At 40.8% G+C, this 13702-nt stretch overlaps 2 protein-coding genes across 2 annotated transcripts in view; one reads left to right on the top strand and one right to left on the bottom strand.

Annotated features, from left to right (window-relative positions):
* kcnab1b (potassium voltage-gated channel subfamily A regulatory beta subunit 1b) overlaps nt 1–3649 on the bottom strand; it is a 37032-nt gene extending 33383 nt beyond the window's left edge. The window contains exon 1 of the mRNA XM_020105314.2: nt 3226–3649. Coding sequence (XP_019960873.2) covers nt 3226–3551 — 326 coding nt within the window. The 5' untranslated portion in view covers nt 3552–3649. The remainder of the gene's footprint in view (nt 1–3225) is intronic.
* Nucleotides 3650–8709: 5060 nt separating this feature from the next.
* LOC109641016 (complement C1q-like protein 2) lies at nt 8710–10258 on the top strand. Its single transcript, XM_020105325.2, has 3 exons — nt 8710–9085; nt 9174–9296; nt 9507–10258. The coding sequence occupies exons 1-3, from the start codon at nt 8821–8823 to the stop codon at nt 9785–9787; spliced, it is 669 nt and encodes a 222-aa protein (XP_019960884.2). The 5' UTR covers nt 8710–8820; the 3' UTR covers nt 9788–10258.
* Nucleotides 10259–13702: the final 3444 nt, after the last annotated feature.

Genomic DNA, 13702 nt, shown 5'->3' with positions numbered 1-13702 from the left:
TATACTATTTACTTGATTTTTCTTCCATCCATCCATCATTTTTGCACATTTTCTTAAAAAGCCCTTCTGAGCCTCAGCACAGAACTACCACTTGTTTCACAACCAGAGAAGAACTCCTGGTGACAAGAGAACAAATCCTGATGTGTAAACCCTTTAACACCTTTAAAAGAACAGAAAAGGTCTATTTGAAAAAGTCTTGGCTTGTTGTGGCGCTCTGGAGAGGTAACTGCGCTGTTGGACAAAATATCAAACATGGAGCATCACCCTAATGTCACCTCCGCGGCTACAACGACCCCCCAGTTGGTCCTATTTAAAAGTGTGTCAGTCAAAAGCGTCAAATGGAAATGTTACACTCTCGGCTGGAATCCCCAACAGACGATAAGTCTGCTACCCCGAGGCAAACCACTCTTCCTTAATTGCTCCGGTAAGAACTGATAATAGAGTTCTGAAATTGTGTTGCTAAGACACAGACCTCCATATTACGAGTTTGTTGAAATAGTGTAGTTTAGAGACAACAAAGCAGTAGTGAAGAGACCGACTCGTCCCTCCGTAGTCACCTAACCCTGGATTTCCCACAGTCTGGAACATATATTGGTAGATTTTGATGGTGCAGCCGGGACATGACCAAAATACTGTATGTATTTCCTTTCTCACACCAGCAGCCCCTGCTCTCTACAGAGGATTGTTAGATTCCATGTCCCATAATTACAGCCCTGTAAACAGTCTGCTGCTCGACTAAACGATTTTTGAGTTTCACATTTTGCTTTTCAAAAGGCTTTTCACCATCTAATAGATAGTCTTCCTTATCAACCTCAACCTCCTGCAGAGAAAATGAGAGATAATGAGGGGGGAAACCTTTCCAAGCTGTCTGTGACATCACTGCAGCAGCACCAACTCTCTCTCTCTCTCCTCCATCTCTTCTTTCTCTGTGGATTAACTCCCATTTCCCTTTTTCTTTTTTCCATTTTCCATCTTCTGTCTGTTATCTCTTTTTCTCATGGCCCACTCTTCCATCTCCCTCTAAATCATCATTTAACACAGGACTCTCTCCCTCCCTCCGAGTCCACAGTGTTTCCCTCTATATGCTGCAGATTAGACCGGCAAGTCATTGTGATGCACTGCACATACAACACCAGAGAGGCAGAATTTGTTTTTTTAATCTGTCTTAATAAGCTGGTTCTGACTTCATGCAGACATAATGGGCACAGATACCAAGTGCTACAAACATGCATGAAACACAGAGGAAGAAGCTCGACTCTAAATCTGAGGTTTTGAATGAAAACGTAAGGAAATCATCATCATCCTCCTCATCATCCTCATTTCCACCCTTGTGACATTCACAGCTATCATCATCTGTATTATTACCAGGCCTGCCTTTGCCACAACCTCCTCTTAGTTTCAATTTGATGCACTTTGGTGACACTGATTAATGTTGACGTCCTTATTGTGACGGCCCCTAAAGATGCATAGTGACCTTCTGCGTTGTCCCGGCAGGCATTTGGCCTCAAAGAAAGGAAATTGAAGTTGCTGCAGAGCCATTTATTTCTAATATTTAAGTGCTCTGCGGTCCATGGATTCAGTATCGATGAAATGTTTGTGCACGCTCACAATTTAACCGCAGAAAAAAATAATGGCGTCTGAGCTCAGTGGAGTTTTATTGAAATGTGTTTTCCCAGGAAAACTGCTCATTTTAAACAATGTCAATGAAGATTGTTATTGATTGTCGATATTTATTTGTTCACAATAAAACGCTTAAAGGTCCAGTGTGTAAGATTTAGGTGAAAGGGAACTATTGGCAGAAATTTAATGTAGAATAATCCTCATGATGTTTTCAATAGTTTGTTTCTTTACCCTGGAAAAGGCCCTTTATTTAAATACTTTATATTTACATCAAGGGGGGTCCTCTCTACGGAAGCCGCCATGTTTTTTACATAAGTCCAGACTGGACAAACACCTTTTGAGTTTTTATGACAACTGAAGCTACCACAGGTTATTTTTCATGTTTGGAAGGAGAGGGGTGTTCAGCCGCAACATGCAACCTCAACAATGGATATCACTAAATTCTACACACTGTCCTTTTAAGTACTAGATATAGCAGTTTCATATGTAAAGCAGATTTAGAGCTATATGTGCAATTATATCTGGACCTCAGCAAATACCCACAATGTGATGAATTCTTTCATTCCAACTTCACCATATATATATATGTATATGTATATACACTGTATATACATATTCTTGAGAAATCTATGTATACACATACAAGCTACCTCACACCAGTACTCATATTTCTGCAATATTTTTGTTCATATTTGTTAAAAGTGTGATTACATTTTACTCCAATGACAAAAATTCAGATTGTACAGGAACTGGTTATCATTAAAGAACCTGAGTCGAGCTTCACTCAACTTTGAACAAACGGGTAATTGCTCTTTTGCAGCATCACCACAGGCCAAGCAAACAGCCACACAGTCAGGTTTAGAACAGTTTCTTCCCTCTCTCTATGGACAGGTACAAGGTACAATCCAAAAGTGAGATACACTAAAGTTTGTAACTGCTCCCAACACACACGCACACACGTACGCACACGCACGCACACACACGCACGCACACGCACGCACACGTATATGAGATGATATAATTTACAGTATAGTGTGAAAGACACGAAGATAATTGGACATCAGGACCTAACTTTATTACTTACTCCAATCCTCAGTCTTTCAGATACTAATACCTGCGACTGAAGACATGACTGCATGTCTGTCGGTGGCCTCATGTGTCTCAAACGTCAAGTCTAATTACGGAGGGGAATTAATGCTGGGTCTTGCTGTGCGGAGACAGACTCTTCCTTATCAGGAGATGATGAAAGCTGTAGGTATTTAACAGGACCAGGGACCCTGCTGTGCAGTTCAACTTTATCCTTGCTTCCAGTGGTTTCAAATTATAAAAATCGGAGCAGAGTAACAAACAGGCTGCTGATTACCCTGATTGGGCTCAGGCTAAATTCACATTTACTTGAGAATATCAAAAGAAATTGCAGTTTGTTAAGCAGAATAGCCGGATAACCTCAAATTATGCAAAATGCAAGTAATTTAAATGTATCTCCTTCAGCTCTCTGTCACTACAGAGGATACAGCAGCCTTAATGTGCAGCATTTATCTGAATGTACTGAAGATATTTGGATTTTTAAGTGTGTGCACCCTTCCTCTGTGAATAATATCCTACCTGTACACCATGCTGGCACCAGGTTGGGCAGACGCCTGAAAAAGGTGGCTGTGCACATGAAGAAGTTCCTCCAAACTGTGCGGCTCTCGAGGTCTGCTGCTGGCTTCAAAGCCTCCTGGTGGGCAGCTGGTGGGGCTGGAGGGGTTCACCCGGGATCCTGCCCCCTGCCTCTGCTGGATGGAACTGGGGCAGCGGTCCAGCCTCGGCCCCCCTCTCTGCCTGGGCACAGGGATCTCAGTACAGGCTGCCTTGAGATACATGTTTGGATCGGCCTCGTCTCCCACAGGCCGACGGTACCCTCTGTTTTGTTGGCAAATCTCCTCCATTATATTTAGTCATCCTGCGACGAGAGTCCGGCCTAAAATCTTCTCCATGTAAGAGCAATGCAATGTTGGCCATGCTGAACCAAAGAGGATATTTGTGTTTGTTTGCTGGAGAGTTTTTGTCATGCCTTCAGGGCCGACAGGGTGATTTAAAGTAATGACACTATTTCCATAGAGATGTCGGACAAAATAGACTAAGCCAAGGCAGCTGGACAAACACAGATGCACACAAATAAAATGATCACTCCAACAGTATCAGAGTGGACAACAGTGAGGCAGCCAGAGACATCTCTGTGTGTGTGTGTGTGTGTGTGTGTGTGTGTGTGCGTGTGTCATACCTGTGATGTCAACTTTATTCTTAGATGATTGACAAAATAAAAGACAAAGGCAGCTTTTGTTTGAGCTGCTGGCGACTCGAGTGAGAGAAGCCCGCTCGTCCCCGAGGCAAGCTGATCAAAGCCAGAGGGATATTTCTGTCTGCTCGTCAGAAATATCTTCTTGATGCATCTGTTGCATTTAAAGCCAATCAAAGCTGTGGCAGAGACCAACTGTGTTCTGGTCTGGTAAAATGAGTTACAAACAAAGTGATTAAATGAAAACCGAAACAGAAGGGGCTTTGGAAAAACATATTTACATAGGATTCATCACATATGAAGAAGGAATTTAATATGAATTGTCTTCAAGAGCCAAGAGTAGTGAAAGTGGATGTTCACCAAAAGAACAAAATGTCCACCTTGATTGTCTGGCTATCATCTTTCCACTGTGACTGCAGGACAAGTATTATCTTTTCTTTGCATGGTGTAAGAGTGACAGTTTATCCATATGGGTAAAAGTTTCAGATTTTTTTTTTTCATTCATCCAAGTGTAAAAATAAAATGACACTACATCTTGCATATGAAGTCACATGGAAAGCCTCTTCTTTCTAGTAGTAGCGGGCTGCCCTCTTGTGGAGAGAGAGGCGGCAGAGAGAAGTTACATTTGCACATGCAGGTTTCCCACACACAGGTTTGCTATCCCTATCCTATATGCCTGACCTTAAACCGGGAGCTCAGAAATGAGGTTTTGCCTCATCGGGACCTGGCATGTGGTGCACTGGTCAACACGGCACATCCATCACTCATTCACAGGCCAGAGTGTGTGGGTGCGGAGGCTGAAGATGGAGATACTGTAAACCGTTGGATGAATATGGTGTGTCTGTTGTGTCCTCCCACTCAGTGTGCAGTGTGAGAGGCAGAGCATTTAGTCTATTTCAGTCTCTGGATATGTGAGGCCTTTTCTTCACTCTTCCCTCCAAGACCACGGTGACTCATCGACATTGTACACAATCTGACTCCGGCAGGCGAAGTGCCATAGAAAAATCAGACCTTCACGGTGGAACGACACTGTGGTCGATCAAACGCCTCCACACACTCTCTCAGATTAGCGTTGTTGCATTTCATACTTGGTTGACAGGGAACACTGATCTGTGAAGGCTTGCTTGCACTCTCTGATTTTGCATATTGTTTTGAATGCCCGATTGATTACTGAGATGAAGATGAAGCTGTTGAACATTGCCTTTGTAAACGTCAGATGTTTGAGAGGGAAATGGTTGATATTGGTTTTAATAATAATAATGATGTAAAGTATAATGCAGCAATATGTGGTGATGGTGGAAGTCATCCTGAACTCTTATATAACTGATAGTTATTTGTGACTGAATGTTGACCGTTCGTTTTGACAATAATAAAGGCAAAGCTGAATCATGTATACGGCACAATTCAGACAAAAGGTAATTCAATAAAGGCATTAAAGCAAAAAGAGTTTTTTTTAAGAAGGAGTCAAAGCAGTGGGTGCTTTGGAGGAAATTAGACAATGTCCTCAGATATGACAGTTCCTGTCTGTCTGTCTAAATGCTCATAGATAATCAGCCGCAACAACAACTGAATATTAGCATCGACCTCTTTATTCAAACCAGATCACTTGGAGCTTTTACATGCCCAGCCAAGCAGAAAGACACTTACAATTGACTTTCAAACATTATGCTTGTTCATAAAATCGCTGATAGGCCTAGCACCACTTTACTTAGCAGACCCTCTCCCCCCTTACATCACTGCTGTTAATCTGCGTTCTGCTGAGCAGCTGTTACTCTCAGTACCCAGGCCAAGACTAGAGACAGAGGGAGGTAGTGCATTCACTGTGGATCAGACAAAGCCACCTCACTATTCTCTTTTTAAATGCATTTTTATAAAATGTCTTCAAACTCTGAACTTTTGTTTGTTTTGTTGCTCTATTTTACCCATTGTCTTGCATTAACTTTAAATTTGTGATTGCACTGTTTGTTATTGTTATCATTACTGTTATTGTTGTCAAATGTTTCATTCTCTGATATTGTTTCCAAAAACACATGATGCATGGATCAGGTAGAAAAGAAGAAAAAGCTCTCAGAAAGTGAAACTGTAAGATCATCTGAGGCCACGGTGAGGAACAGTGGGTGTGTGTGTGTGTGTGCTTTGTCATAACTGTCTGGACACTACATACCATCTTTGTGAGCATAAGTACTCATTTTCAAGTTTAGACCTTCGACACATCTTAATACCATTACCATTATATACACTGTGAAAGATTCCTGGCCAGGTCATTACAGTGTGAGCAGAACCAGGAGAGACAGCTCAGAGCAGATTTTAATTAGCGCAGAGCAGCCACGGGGGCACAGGGAAATAAAGGAAGAGCTCCGTCTCCCTTTGCTCTCCTGCTGAGCGGTAATGCGGCAGTACATCTCATTGGACGTCCACTGGACCGAACACAGTGGGTCAATTTTAAAGGAAGGGATGATGGTTTTAATCAAACTAAAGGATTAATACAACTGTCGATATCTCTACAAACAAATGTTCAAACTGGAAAAATTGTCTGTGAAGCATCTGCTTTATTAAAATAGATCTTACACAATAATGTTATGTCCTGCGCTATCACCACTGAATAAACTGTTACCCATCATGGACAAACACGAGCACCCTCTCCACCACCTGGTGGACAAAGGAACATTTTCTCCAACAGACTGCTTCAGCTCTGCAAGGTCAGAAACAGGAAATCTTTCCTGCCCACGGCAATAACACTGTACAACACCTCACCTCTCACAACCCTGAGCCGTATCGTCTCTGTCCACACCAGAACTCTCTGCTTACTCCTGGAATAACTGGGAATTTGCATCTTGTATTCATATTTTACTTTTAATGTCATTTTCCTACCTACCTCACCACATTGTCTTTAAATGCAAACAACTGCTGCAACTTTGCACACTTGTCTCTTGTTCATAGTTTGTCATCTCTTGTATTTAATCTTTTGTTTATAGGCTCATTCATGGTTCCGTTATATTGTATTTAGTACTTTATTGTGTATTCTAGTACTTTATTGTGTATCATTTACTGAGTATGACATTTTCAGAACATGTTTATTACATTCTATTTCGAGCTATTTTAATTCTTCATATCTGTTTTATTGCTACTTCACTTGCTGCTGTAACACAATAACTTCCCTATTTAGGATCAATAAAGTACATCTATCTATCTATCTATCTATTTATCTATCTATCTATCTATCTATCTATCTATCTATCTATCTATCTATCTATCTATCTATCTATCTATCTGTTTGTCTATCTATCTATCTATCTATCTATCTATCTATCTATCTATCTATCTATCTGTTTGTCTATCTATCTATCTATCTATCTGTTTGTCTATCTATCTATCTATCTATCCATTTCCTTAAATGTAAACATACTGGTATCATTGAGACTCCAGACCTTCTTTCCTCCTTCCCAGTTGTGCCAGTCTGCCCCCTTATGGATGTAGATGATAAAGCAGCCTATGAAAAATTCTCCTCTTCTTCTGCCAGAATCTGAAGCTACAACTATGGATTATATTTCACAAACCAATAACAGAGAATCGGCTACGTGCACACACTCAGGTACATCCACAGGCCAACCTGAGCGCATGACTGTTCATGTTATCTGTTATTCAGATGAGATGTTGGAAACGTGTGGGGGAGTTGTGAGCACTTCAGTGTGTCTGCTCCGTCCTCCCACTCAGTGAGCAGTGTGAGCTAGACGCAGAGCATTCAGTCTATTTCAGTTTCCTAGATATGTGAGGTCTTTTCCTCGGTTGTCCCTTAAGACCAAAGTGACTTATCTACTCTTGTAGACAATCTGACTGTGGCAGGAAGCGATGATAGAAGAATCTGACCCTCATGGTGGAAAAACACAGGTCAGTCACGTGCAATCACTGTCACTCACTCTCAAGGACGGGCATCATTCACGTTCAGAGTTAGCTTTGTTTGATAGTTTGTTTTGATTCTAATGATCTGCCTTATCTTATTCCTACCATAAAGTGTGAAAACAATAAATGATAAAAGCTTAATGATCAAAGTCCAAAAACAACGTCCTCTTGACAGACAGCAGTTATCTTTGAATAATGTTGAAAGACAAAGTTCAAGATTTTTCTGCTGACCAAACAAATGTTGCATTAGTTTGTCTCCAAGCACCGACCGTGGGACCCCAGCTCCTCTATAAATATGTAGGATCATAGTGTAAATATGTACTTTCATATTTAAAAAAACAAATCCCTAAAGAATAGCTGTGGTCTCCTATTAACCACACCAGCAGTGTGACTGTGAGGCCTGAACCATCCCTTAGTTATGCTGCTTTTGACCTAGACTGCTGGGGGAAACTCCCATCATGCACTGAGCACATCTCTCTCCCACTGCCCCCCACCCCCCATGCATTTTTATCATTATTACTACATTTGTGTTTTCTTTCCCATAGTTTGAGACCCTCGCCCCTTCTCTCCTGAATCTGCAACCATATCTGACTCAAGAGCTGCAGGATCCAGATCTGAAAATACTTTATAATGATTATCATTTGTATTATTATTATTATTGTTGCTATCATTTATAACATAATTATTTCTATAAATATCATTCTCATCATTCCATTATGTTTGCTTGTTGTGGGAACTTTTGGTTTTCTCCATTTACTATTTAAAGTGCCTTGCCATAATATTTTGTGATTTGGGACTATAGTGTTTTGGATGAAAGTGGGGATCTATCGCATCGAATAATAAATTAAATTTTGCTGCAATGGTCCAAGTGTTTTGATGTAGTTTTATTGTTTTATTTGAGTTGCCAGTTATCAACGAAACATTTGGCAAGTTTCTTATCATAATTCTTTATCACAAGACAGGAAACCCAATAGTACCTCCTTCATTGCAGGGTATATAAGGCATGGGGGGAAGAGCTGATGCAGAAGAACAGAAAAAATAAAAAGATGGCTACCTTAATGATTGTGTTGGGTTTATCACTCTTCACCTTGTGTGTGGCTGAGGTCCTGCAGCTGGATCGACAAGCAGAAGACACCGGCAGCCCCCAGAGTCCCAGCATCGAACCTGCTTGTCACTGCGGGAGCCAGAGATTGAATAACTATCTTCTTAATGCCTTGAGAGGATTGGAGGCCAAGCAGAGAAACACTGAGAAAAAGTTAGAGGATCTGAGGAGGGAGGTCCAAAGTAAGAGCGTTCAGTAGGTTTTTATTCTGAATAAAAACATGCGTCAGAATATGTTGTTATATTGCTCTGTTTTCTTTTTCCTCTCAAGGTAACAGGGTGGCATTCGGAGCAGCAATGGGCAATGTTGGAAATATTGGACCTTACAACAGTGAGATCACACTGACCTACAGAGTTGTCTACTCAAACACGGGCTCATACAACCCTTCAACAGGTAAACTTAGTTATTTGAGTTCATTTTGTAAATAATTAACTGTATATGTTATTTGTCTGTTTGATTGTTTGTTGGTTTGTTTGCAAATGAGCATGATGATACAAAACCAACCAATCCAATTCCCATTAAAATTGGTGGAAAGATGCGTAAAACAGATTCTGTAGTTGCAGTTGAATAACTTGTAGCTGTCTCTCTGTTAATCATCCTCAGGTATTTTCATTGCCCCAGTCCGAGGAATTTATTACTTCAGTTTCTCTGGTCATAATTTATCAGCTAGGCCAATGGGGCTGCGACTCATGAAGAATGGAGAACAGATCGCTACCGTGTTCAATCATCTGCAGGGAAGACGCTATGAGACGGCAACTAACGGCATGACTGTACATCTTAATGTGGGAGACCAAGTGTACATGAGGCTCCGGGAAAGTACATGGATTTTTGATAATCTTAATAACCACTCCACCTTCGTTGGACATTTGTTATTTGCTTTGTGAGAAAAATAAACTTCAGATAAGTCGAGAAGAGAAGAGGGTCAGTGAGGACAACGATCTTCAGCCGCAGGACAGCAGTACATTGATACTTCTATTAGTAATGTTGAATGAAAAAAGTGTTTAGAGCTGACCTGAAACTTGAATGAATGAAAACACTGTATAATCATAAATCAGGTTAAACGGGATCCTGATCAATATTTTGCTAAATGAAAAGTTGTATATTCATTGATTTTATGTTTCTCTTTGTAAGCTATTTTGTATTAATAAACACATATTAAAGAATGAAAATCTAATTTCCTTTTTTTACATGTAATATGGATAAACCAGCACATCAAGGCAAATGCAAAAACCCCTGTTCACATTTTTTGTCTGTTAAAAATGTTGTTGGATAATGTAAGTACACAAGTTATGGACATTTTAATCATAGGCCTAAGCATTTGCAGTCATTGTAATGAAGAATTGTAAATAAATAATTTAAAAGAAATTAGACTTCTCAGATACAGTAAGACAACTGTCTCAGCCCGTCTGCCCAAACAACTCACAGACAAACAGTAACAACTACAGTTGAGCATCATATGATCCAGCCGCTTCACTCAAACCAGATCACGCCTTACTTGATATTATTTATTGAAGAGCATGAGACTCTGCTCGGGCTGAAACACAGAAAAGGTCTCGGACCACGGCAGGACTGGGGTCATGTCCTCGTTCAGGGACACGTGAGGCTGTGAAACTACAGGATATATTACAGCACGGTTGAGAGGAACTGCAGATCTATTTCAACATCTCATAGATGGGAGGTGAAGTTCCACACACAACACAGGAAGTGCCCTGACATCCACCCTTCCCTTTTCCCCATATAAACCCAGTGCAACAGCTGTGGTTGACAGAATCTCATGCAATGAAATGCTGATGCAGCGTGTTGTGGCTTTAGGTTAAATGCTGCAGCGGATAAACTGAACGGAAAACTGTTCATAACTTACTTGTATTGCTATTCAGTGCCAGTGCTGTGCTGGGAACGCTTGTGACAATGAACAGTAGAGTTTGTGTAATAAGATGCAGGCAGAAGATGTTAAATTTCAGGCAAACCTCCAACTGTGAGATGAAGGGAAAACTGAAAATGTAATATTAGAATTATATGATTTCTACGTGGGTAAAAAGGTAATACCAAACCCTGGGAGCAAATGGAAGGAAAGCAGCTCTCATGTGTACTCTATTTCCATAATGTTATAAAAGACTTTATAAAACATCTCACATGTGGATTGATTTATCTAGCTTTGATCTATGCAGATGTGGAGGAGAAATACAGTTGTTCCATAGGGGTGGGGGTCCCCTGATGGGTCCCAAGTCACAGGAGAAGGGTCGCTAGATGATTTCAAGAAAGCAAATACAATCTAAAAACAGTCCAAAGTGGCATAATTGAACCATAATTGTTACAACAGCTAAAAACATTTTACTTTCTTTGTGTCCATGTGACAGAATCGGCTAAAGTGGGTCAGCGTACAGCACCACAGGACACAGTGCAACATATGCACGTAGGGGAATATTTTTGGCAACTCGCTCAAATCAATATCCTTTGGGATAATGGGTGTTGCAAATGACTGACACTGTTATTCTAGAGGTCATGTGCTGGAAGGTTTGGGAACCGCCTCTGTAGATGATTGCTGTAATTGTCACAAAGGGAATGAGAACTCTTTACTCACCGTTTGTTCACATTTCACATTGCACCCATTACTTTCTACACATGTTCATTTTACTGTCATTTACCATTACTTTGGTAACATTGCATCACAGACTACTCCGGGTTTGTTTGTGTTGGCCATATCATGTTTCACATGAAAGTACATGAGTATATTAAAGTTTAGTTACCTTCATCATGTTGCAGGTTAAAACTCTGTGTAATTGTTCCATGGTTCAGTCACCATGTGTTTCATTAATGGCACCGTCCAGCATTTCCTGATCTTTATGCTCTTGGTGATGTCACGGATGACATCACTGGGACAAACCAAGTGAGAGGGTTTTATATTTTACAGGAAAGTTAGTTTAATGTATGCCCTTTTTAAAAAGACATCTATTAATGTGATTAAGCTTCTTTAGTGGAAAAATAAGGTTAGCAGACTGTGTGTGCAGGAAAAATACTGTGCCTGGTTACCTGCTCATCGTGGTTCTGGCTGAAGTTGGGAATTGAACACCTTATATGAGCAGCTGAATCGAGTTGGGACGGGAGAAATCGGAGGAGAAAATTGAGTTATTACCATTACAGGCCTTACATGCCTTGAGTTGTATAGGTTGATTGTCATTTTTCTTGTTACTTGGAGAACCTACCTCCCTGCTGATCTGCCTGCCCACCATCCTTTTTTCGACCCTCCAGCTAAACTGTTTCACAGGAAATTTTATGGATTCACTTGGGAAACTCCACAATGGTGATGTCGGCCCACACCTCCCACATCACATGAATAAAACCGTACAGATGTGGAACCAATGAGCGCCATTGCCTGATGGCAATGTAGAGAATTACATGGAGATGATGTAATACCGCCACTAACATGCATCTTTGTAAACTCAGCCCCGCAGTCAGACAACATTACTTCATTGGGATCATCATTGGTATTTTTACGGAAAATGTTTTGTTAATACTGATGCAACGGCGGGTAAGCATCTTTTCACTGTTGTAAGAGAAGCTGGGTTCATGGGCGGCATTGACTCAGGTGGGTTGTCCACTAACAAGACGGTAGGCGGTTCAAAACACTGAACTCCAAGTGGCCCCTGTGCCAAAAAAAAGTGTGGCACATATTATGAATGTGAGTGAATGTTAAAAACAGGAAAAACTTTCTTTCTTATCAGATAAACAAGAACTTTGAGTTTTGAATTACTGCGCAGTGTGGAGTTGTAGATGAGACAACTTTGCAGTGACAGTTGCAGCCATTTATAAAGACAACAAAGTGAGCATTGATAAGACTTCACATGGGACTTGAATAGTGAAAGCGGGCGTTGGATTGAATCTGCTACGCTGATCTTGAATGTCATTGCTCATTGGCCGGTTCGAGGAACAGCTCACCAAATGGCAGCCTACAGTACGTATGGCCGCCTGAACTTGGCCACAGACACAGAACCCCCCTCTGTCCTCCGGTCTGCAGGCGAGAAAACATGTGGCGAGAAGTAACTAAACACACTTACTGGAAACCCGACTCACTGACTAAACAACTGGACTGAGGCATTTTGTTTTCAAATGGCTGTGATCACTGACTTTATAGGAGACCAGTCATGTGTCATACAAGAAGCAAACATTCATTTTTGAATACAAGCGTCAAATGTGGCATCTATTGCAACATCTGTTAAAATGACCAACCTATTAACTGACAGTTATTATTTTCATTAGATGCATTTATTTTTCTATATGCTTTGAAATGTTTAAGTTCCCAGAGCCCTGGCTGACGTCTTTAAATCAGTTGGCTTATGCGATCTACTCTTTAAAACTTAAAACACTTTCCTTTGTCATAGAGATTGCTGAAATTGGAAATGCTATTTGTCAAATGAGGAACCCACAGAATTGAATATTGATGTGTCAGGGTGATTTGGGCTCATAAAGTTTGTTCTTTTTGGGCGAAATCTGTGACATTTCAGCTGCTTTTAGACATGCACTGACCTGAAATTTTACAGAGGTGCTTTATGTGAGAACGCAAATTTCCGAGTCAGTTGCTCTATATGTGGACATTTTCCAGAACCTTTCCCGCCAGCCCTCTAGTAAAGTGTCCGGAAAATGTCAGAGTGAGCCCATGTGACAACACAGTGGGAAAATGTCCAGAAAATTGACCTCGAGCAAACAAGTGGGCGTGGGGCCGACTCAAAACTGAAAAAAATTAAATAAAATAATATCTCAGGATGAATAAAAGGAGCCGAAGAAGATGTAAACTTGCTTTT

This window comes from Paralichthys olivaceus, chromosome 16 (assembly GCF_024713975.1).
Source record: "Paralichthys olivaceus isolate ysfri-2021 chromosome 16, ASM2471397v2, whole genome shotgun sequence".
NCBI lineage: Eukaryota > Metazoa > Chordata > Actinopteri > Pleuronectiformes > Paralichthyidae > Paralichthys > Paralichthys olivaceus.
Note: the sequence above shows the minus strand (reverse complement) of the source record. Positions and strands in the feature narration are given on the sequence as shown.